This window comes from Pteropus alecto, unplaced genomic scaffold (assembly GCF_000325575.1).
Source record: "Pteropus alecto unplaced genomic scaffold, ASM32557v1 scaffold11, whole genome shotgun sequence".
In the NCBI taxonomy this organism is placed as follows: domain Eukaryota; kingdom Metazoa; phylum Chordata; class Mammalia; order Chiroptera; family Pteropodidae; genus Pteropus; species Pteropus alecto.
The window spans coordinates 1,872,359-1,881,007 of NW_006431956.1; the positions used below are offsets into that span (position 1 = coordinate 1,872,359).

Consider the following 8,649-nt stretch of genomic DNA (forward strand, 5'->3'; position numbering starts at 1 on the left):
TGTTGGTGTTTGAAGGGGAAGGCGAAAAGCGAGTGGTTTAAGAGAGTGAGCGAGTAGATGGACTTGAGAAATACTTTTGATTTTCAGACACCTCTAAGGGGGCACCTGACATTTGTGAACTTAACTTAAAATACAACTAACCAAAGTGGTTGTGCAGAACAACATAAGTCAGTAGAAGTAAGTCTCAAAACGCAAGCAATACACATACAGAATAAGTGAGAGGTTTTCTGGAATAAGTAGGGCGTAGTCAGTACTTGAAAGAGGACTAGGATGAATTATTGGACTCCCTCCTTCTCAGGCTTAGACCTTCTGTGATGAGACCCTTCTACTTTCTCTTTTACAACAGACAGTGGAAGCAATGAAGACCATACTGGATGACCTGAGAACCGATGACCAGTTCTCGGTGGTCAATTTCAACCACAACGTGCGCACTTGGAGCAACGATTTAGTCTCCGCTACTAAAACACAGATTGCAGATGCCAAGAAGTATATCGAGAAAATCCAGCCCAGCGGAGGTGCGTAGGTTTAGCCTATATCGCAGTGAGATACCTCTGTAGGGCTCAAATCTTGATTCAATGAAGATTTATTATCCCGTACCACAGTGCTCTTTGCCCTGTCTGCAATGGTCTGCCCTAAATGATACATTTATTCTTAGATGATAAATACTAAATTCGTGGCGAAAGTACAACACATAACCCACCCCACACGGGTTTTCGGTTATTCTCACCTTCCTCAGAGGAGAGTGACGCTTGCTTCCCCGTTGCTTATGTAGCATACAAATGTTAACCATACAGAACAGTATCCACATCTCTCAGCGAGGACGGTTTATGTAACTTTAACTTGGTGTTCGACCCAATGACAGACTGGTGCTTCGAAAGGGTTAACTCATCGTTAAGGGAATAATAGTTCACTGCACAGAGAGTCTCTTATTCCGCTGGGGGATCTTGACTAGCTTGGGCAAAATTGGAAAGCGATCGAGTGATTTGGGTACCTAATAAATTCTTCTTGAGTAAGCACCAGACGGATGAACCTGAACCCAAGATATGGTGGTTTCTGTACGAAGGCAGAGCGTCTAACAGAAGGGCACGTTGTATCACCTCCCCAGGCACGAATATCAATGAAGCTCTGCTGCGGGCCATCTTTATTTTGAACGAAGCCGATAACCTGGGGATGTTGGACCCCAACTCTGTTTCTCTCATCATTTTGGTTTCTGACGGCGATCCAACAGTAGGCAAGTATCACTTCAGTTTCCTAGCGACAGATACCCTTACTGTCATCTTTGGGGAATGTGATTTGCTTACGATGGGAAATCTGATGGCATTTGCCTGAGTTTTCAAACCATGTTAAACCCACGCTTCCTGACCAAAGGCTTCTTTCGACTCTGAGACACTCACACACTCTGCTTAAACCAGCGCCCAGACATTTTTCAGCAATGCCCTTGAATGTCTCAGTGTCACCTCTACAATGTGGGGAAACTTTCGTTTTAATGACAATCCACGTTTGCCGATGCGTACGGATGAAATGCGTTTACTTCCTCGGCGTCAGGAGTGAGATGGTGAATGGGAATGTGTGTTGACAGTCGACCCCAGGTCCCCGAGAGGCCGCTTCTCCGGAGCCCTCACTAACGTATTCTTTCTTCATTGTTCTCCACACACCCCCTCCAGTCCCTCATGGCAGCCGGAGCAACGACTTCTCACTGATACATCTACGTGTTAAGCATTTTTCTTATCCACATCCATGTGAATATACACACACACGTCCGTACACGTGTGCATGCATGCATACAAATACATCCTACATATACCAATCCTTACGTCGTTTTTCTCCTTTAAAAATGCCTTTGAGATCATTCAACATAAATATATGAAGAGCTGCTTTGTCCTTTTTAATAACAGTAATAATATAGTATTTTGAAATAATAGTATTTCAAAGTTGGAACGTACCATGATTTAACCAATCTCCCTCACTGGTGTACGTTTAAGTGGTTTCCGTTACGTGTCTATTCCTAATAACGTTGCTATGTACCATTGCCCGTGCTTTATTCAACATGGATGAGTGCATCTGTAAGAAAAATTCCTAGTGATTGAGTCACTGGGTCAAACAGTACGTGTGTTCCTGATTTTGACCAATTTTCCAAACCGCTCTCTGTGGATTTTCCCCAAACTGCGTAAAAGTGCCTCTTCACTCTTTTCCTTTCTGTCGTCATCAACTTTAGGGGAACTAAAGTTGTCAAAAATTCAGAAAAACGTGAAGCAGAACATACGAGACAACATCTCCTTGTTCAGTTTGGGGATAGGGTTTGACGTCGATTATGATTTTTTGAAGAGACTATCCAATGACAACCGCGGGATGGCTCAAAGAATTTATGGAAACCAGGACACTTCTTCCCAGCTCAAGGTAACATTTTTTTCTGTTCTTTTTATTTTCTTCACTGAAAGTCATTCTAGGAATATCTAATGCCTAGAAGCAGATGGTCAAATTTAAGTGAAAATTGTATGATTTCAGCTATATCGGGTTGCAAGAATCAGGGAAGTGTTCGTCCCGCTCTCCTGCACACCCCCCCACCTGTATGTGGGCACCAACAGTGAGATGGGAGGCAGTAAGGTGACAGGCACATCCCCACCCCCTCCCTGAACAAGCCTTCAGAGGCTCCCCAGTCCCGCCAAGCGGGTGGTCCTTCTTGTCGTCATGGACACCGTTCCCATCAAAGTGCACTGGCATCTTGGATGTCAACTTTCTATGATGCAAAACAGATCACACTAGAGCCTATAAGCGTCCTTAAATGTAAGGAATATGAATTAGTTGTTTATTTTGACTAAATAGGCAAGAAAAAGATGTAGGAAATGAACGTCCTTTACCCAACTCTCTGTCAGTACCAGGTACCTATCAACAGCAGGTGCCATATTTAAACTTGGGGACAGGTAAGGGATAAGGTTCTAATTTGGGGTCTATCAACCGAACTAGCTTTTCTTGTTATGAATGTCCATTAGCTGTACACGCTGGTCATCAGAGGGAAAAAAAATGCTGGGCTCTTAAGCCAAGAGTGATATTCTTAGCAAGTCTTTTTACCATAACATCTCGATGTCTCAGCTCGTCTGATAATTACGAGGATGTTCCTTGTCCCAAAGCTTTCCACAGAGATATAGACTGTGAGAATAAATTAAGAGAGATCTGTTAAGCATTTGAATAATCTCAGAGAAAAACTCTTCAGCCCTAGAAAGCGGTGGGAAACTAACGATTTCCTCTGTTTTGTTGTGTGTTTTTTGTTTGTTTGTTTGTTTGTTTTACGAATTGTAGCAATTCTACAACCAAGTCTCTACTCCACTGCTCCGGAACGTCCAGTTCAACTATCCCCACACGTCAGCAACAGATGTCACTCAGAACAGTTTCCATAACTATTTTGGGGGCTCAGAGATTAAAGCGGTGTGAAACTAACGATTTCTTGTGTTTGGTTGTGTGTTTTTTGTTTGTTTGTTTGTTTGTTTTACGAATTGTAGCAATTCTACAACCAAGTCTCTACTCCACTGCTCCGGAACGTCCAGTTCAACTATCCCCACACGTCAGCAACAGATGTCACTCAGAACAGTTTCCATAACTATTTTGGGGGCTCAGAGATTGTGGTGGCAGGAAAATTTGACCCGGAAAAATCAGAACAGTTACAGAGCATTATCACTGCAACTTCGGTACTTTGGCTGATCTGCTTGTTTTAAAAATACTAACTGGTCCCCCGGACACAGTGCATCTTGTCCGCTAACAGGCTAACACTGCACCCCAAGAATCACGTATGCAAAATAAAAGCAATAGCGAAGCGAAGGCACGAGAACATCGATGCCATCGTCCCCATTACTGTGCAAATCTCTGCCTTTTCCACCTCAAACCAATCCCAAACTCCAGAAATGGGCACCTACTTCCTCTTGTGTATGCTGTTGAATTATTTTACATTCCCCTTCAGGTTACGTAGTACCCTGATTCACTCACAGGAGGTACGAAAAACGTGAATTTATTAACTGTCATTTATAATCATGACGTCTTTGCGCTAAACCTTGCATCGTCCAGGCCAACACGGAGTTAGTCTTGGAGACCCTGGCCCAGATGGACGACTTGGAGGATTTTCTATCGAAAGACAAGCACGCGGATCCTGATTTCACTCGGAAGTTGTGGGCCTATCTGACAATCAACCAACTTCTGGCTGAGCGGTAAGGAGCACATACGCCACAGGGATTTGCAAAATTAAGAGGTTTGCCTTGAACATTTGAAGTAATACGCAAAAGGAGTTTGAAACCAAGAAAGGCAGCAAATTATTACAGCGTTTGGATTATTAATTTCCACTGGTCCCAATCGCTTTAACTAAAGCTCGGGTCACTGGTTTGTTTCTGACTCTGTGTTGAGGTGTCGCATGCACACAGTCAAGTGTGTGAAGGGTGTTGACCTCAAGTGCACGGTTTAATGCATTTTTATATACGTCGCCCCTGTAATGGCCACCCAGATCTAGACATGGCGGACTTTTTTTGTCTCCGAATGTCCCCCCTGTTGACTTCTCACTCAACGCCCTCTCCCCACCTCCCACGGAAAGAGCTCTGCAGATGTCGATCGCCATCAGTTAGTTTTGCCCCTGACTAACTCCCATATAATGACACAATCGGTATTCTTGTGTTTCTGGCTTCTTTCACTCACTGCGTTGTCCGCGAGGTTCATCCATGGTGCCGCGTGGGTCAGCAGTCCATTTGCATTTACCCCTGAAAACGGGTTATCGACCAAAGAGAGATATACAATCATGCGATTTTGATATCGCATAAGAAGGGCTCCCTAATAGTGATGATTTCAGCTTTGGCATCTCGGCTGAACTACGTTGAAACTCTCTCACATGAAAACTATATTTTTAGAGGAAGGGGTGGTCCTTTGACATCCTGTATCAGAGTTACATACACACATTGGTTAAGAAAGTAACCATCCCTGAGCCCACTCTACCTGTTCTATCAGAGTCTCGGGGAGATGGAACAGGGTCGTCTGACCCAGGTTGGGGAAAATGAAATGAGGTCATGTGACTAACTACGCACAGAGAAAATCCATGGTGTCAATACGACTGTAGAACAGACACTTGGCTGTCAGCTGTGGCTTTGAAGTGAGCGAGAAATGTTTCTGCCCCTTTACAGAAGTGCACTGGATGCACATTTAAAGGTGGATAGCAAATTGCTGCAGAAGTTAAATATCGATTTTTTATAAACGATCCCTATAAAACAGATCATTGGTTACAGGGGGTGGGGTGACAGGTGGAACAGAGATTTTTCAGGCCAGTGAAACAACTCTGTATGATCGACATGTCATTATGCATTTGTCCAAGCCCATAGAATGTGCAACAGCAGAGGTGACCCCTAAAGCCAGCTGTGGTCCTTGAACCATAACGAGGTGTCACTGTGGGATCCTCGATTGTAACAAATGTACCTTCCGGTGGGGATGTTGATCATGGCGGACAGAGGAGATATGGGAACTCTGTGTATTTTCCACTCCATTTTGCTGTGAACCTAAAACTGCTCTACAAGAACTAAAGTGTATTAAAAAATTCCTTAGGCCAGATAAAACACTAAGCCTCGCGAAACCTTCTAGTTCTCTCTTCCGTCGTGGCCCCCCGGGTCCTAGCTGAACACCGGAAATGGGTTCGGGGGACCTGACCTCGGCCTTAAACACAGCGATGCTCTCTGCTGTCCCTATGTCCTGGATACAGAAGCCTGGCTCCGACGGCGGCTGCCAAGAGGAAGATTACCAAGACCATCCTGCAGATGTCCCTGGAACATCACATCGTCACCCCGCTCACCGCCATGGTGATCGAGAACGAGGCTGGGGACGAGCGCCTGCTGGCCGACTCGCCGCCCCAAGACCATTCTTGCTGCTCAGGTCAGTGTTTCAGTCTGGTGGGGAAACGGTAGGGGTCAGCCCTCACGGCCCACGTCCAGGTCCTGGACCCTCTGAGACTCTCTTACCCTCTGTCCACCTCTGGCTCCAGGCCTGTGTCCCTGTGCTGAGCTCCTTCTGTCCATTTATGTTAGAGATAATTTATTGCCATGATCTTTGAACGTTTTCGCTCACGTGTTTTCCAAAGGAATTTTGAAAATGCATTTCCCCCTTCATACAGTTTTAAATTCAACATTAACATATTTTTCATCTTGTGGAAGTATTTGCAACAAATTTAATTTCTGGTATATTGTAAAGGTTGAGCTTTTTTAAAAAAAAAATGGCATCGCTCTTTTAAGCGCATCTAATGAAATCGAATATAGAATTCGATACCATCACCCATTAAAAAAATACATAAACAAATTCTGTTTCAATAATCGGAAGACGCCTACGTGATCGGCCTCCTCTGGGGGCTGGATGGACATTAGCTCCTGGCCTCTGCTGGAGGCACGAGACCCTTCCCCAACTCTGCGGGGCAGCTCCTCCTGCTGCAGACCCCAGCCCAGGGCCCAGACTCTGCAGAGGACCCCGCGGCAGGCCCATGGCATGATGACGTAGGGGAGAGAATTCCGGAGTAAAAATAATGGGAGCAAACCTTAGCTGAGAACCTCTGGGTTCATAAAACAGATTCTCGAAATGGTCAGCAACGGGCATGGAAAGGGAAACCCGGAAGCTAACGGAGACAGGTCTTTCTACACAGGTGCCCTGTATTACGGCAGCAAAGTTGCTCCCAGTTCGCTCCCATCTTGGGTCAACCCTTCGCCCACGCCGAGGGTCCCCATGCCCGCGATAGCAGCGCCCGTGCTCGAGTCCACTCCTCCCCCCCACGTGATGAGAGGTAAGAACCGGGACCGGACTTCACAGCCCAGATCTCAGTCCCGCCGGAATCCGTGCAGCGCTTACGCATGTTAATGACATCGTGTCCTGTAAAGGAAGTGGCTTTTACGGACACCGCTGCCTTCCGATGAAAGAAGATAATCCCGCATGTTAGTCAGCTAGGGCCACCTTAACAAAACGCCACAGACCGGGGAGCTTAAACAGCAGAAGTTTATTTCTCCCAGTTTTGGAAGCTGAAGTCCAAGGTCAAGGTGCTGGCAAGGTCGATTTCATTTATTTGGCTTGTAGGTGGCTGACAGCTCCCTGTGAGTTCATGTGACTTCTGGAGGGAGAGAGATAGAGGTCAAGCAAGCTCTCTGATGTCTCTTCATATAAGGACACTAATCCCATCGTGGGAGTTCCACTCTCATGGTCTCATTTAACCCTTTACTACCTCCCAAAGGTGGCTCACCTATAGAATGGGGATGATAATCAATACGTCCCCTGCAGGGCAGTTATAAGGTAAGTTCCCGGTAGGAGCTCAGTAAACACTGGCCAGTCTTATGCCCCGGGTCCTTAGGATCTGTGAAGTTAGTCATGGGAACCCTCAATCTGTTTCCACCCTCATCAAAATTTAAGGCTGCACAGACCAGCTGAAATGTGATTTTTCATTTCTGTCACCCAGAATCGTATCAAACCCGATATGGCGGCACGGATTTGTTGTAGGCGTATCAGTTTTGATTGTTGGGATCTAGGTTAATTAAAATGTGAAAACCAATGGTTATCTCGGATAAAAACCAATTTTCTTCAAAGAAGATGTTCCAAACGCCATGTTTGTGTAGAGGAAGGAAGCAGATAGCATGGGTGTGGTGCCGTGAACGGCGCAAAAATGTACAAGGTTTCGTTTCTGCTCTGGATTACTTTACCCTCAAATTTTAAGTTTCAAAACACACACTTCTTGAAAATGAATGAGCGCGTCAGAGCGGCTGGGAGCATGAGCTTGTCATCGGACAGCTGGGGCGTGAGGCATGGCTCTGCCACTCACTAACTCTGCGACGTGAGTTCCGTGAGGTCGCCCGAACTCTGCAAGGATTCAGTGAGAATGAGTTGAAGTCACGTTTGAAAGGAGCTTGGCGTTAATATCTAGAAAACAGTAACCTCTCAAATGAGGGTCAAAGCATGTCACGTTTATTCTCGAAAACCTTTAATATTTACGCAACAAAGTAAAGCCTCATCCTTTTTAGCATGATGTTCCACAGGTTCCGCCATCTATAATTTTAGCCTTATTTTTTTGTACATTCTTCAAGAACTCAAGGTCTGGACACATTGAAGTACTTTCTACACCAATCAATCGTCCACTTTTTTATCTCATGCTTTTCTTCATTCTGTCCACTCAGAATCAAATCTCTCTCTCTCTCTCTCCTATGTCTTAAGTCGTCCCCTCTTCCCCTCTTACCTTTAAGACCTAGTTCAAAGGCCAACTCCTTCATAAGGCCTTTGGCAACTTGCCCAGGTGGAGTCACTTTGGCATCTTCGTTCTTGGAGCATCGTGCTTGGGCCGTTATTCCATCATTTACTCGATTCTAGCTCACAGTCATGATTCTGTCTGCCTCCATGAAAGAAAACATAACGTACTAACCGTTAAAGGAAAAATTATTCATGACGTTTGTGAAAGCATGCCAAGGAAGATTTTATTCAAGTGGCGGCGGGCTTAGGGGCCACTGCAATGGACTTTTGCAGTGGGGGAGAGAGACTGGACTCATCTTCAAATACGGCCTGGGCAAGTGGGAGTTTATAGCCAAGAAGCAAAGTGTGGGGGGCGGTAGAGGAAAGGTTTCTGACAGGAAACACCGGAGGTGGGATTCTGGCTAAGCCACCCTAACA

At 45.5% G+C, this 8,649-nt stretch overlaps 1 protein-coding gene across 1 annotated transcript in view; it reads left to right on the top strand.

Annotated features, from left to right (window-relative positions):
• ITIH2 (inter-alpha-trypsin inhibitor heavy chain 2) overlaps positions 1-8,649 on the top strand; it is a 28,694-nt gene that overhangs the window by 15,090 nt on the left and 4,955 nt on the right. The window contains exons 10-16 of the mRNA XM_006906954.1: positions 347-515; positions 1,106-1,231; positions 2,216-2,397; positions 3,498-3,683; positions 4,057-4,196; positions 5,723-5,892; positions 6,650-6,787. Of these exons, the coding sequence (XP_006907016.1) occupies positions 347-515; positions 1,106-1,231; positions 2,216-2,397; positions 3,498-3,683; positions 4,057-4,196; positions 5,723-5,892; positions 6,650-6,787 (1,111 nt within the window). The remainder of the gene's footprint in view (positions 1-346; positions 516-1,105; positions 1,232-2,215; positions 2,398-3,497; positions 3,684-4,056; positions 4,197-5,722; positions 5,893-6,649; positions 6,788-8,649) is intronic.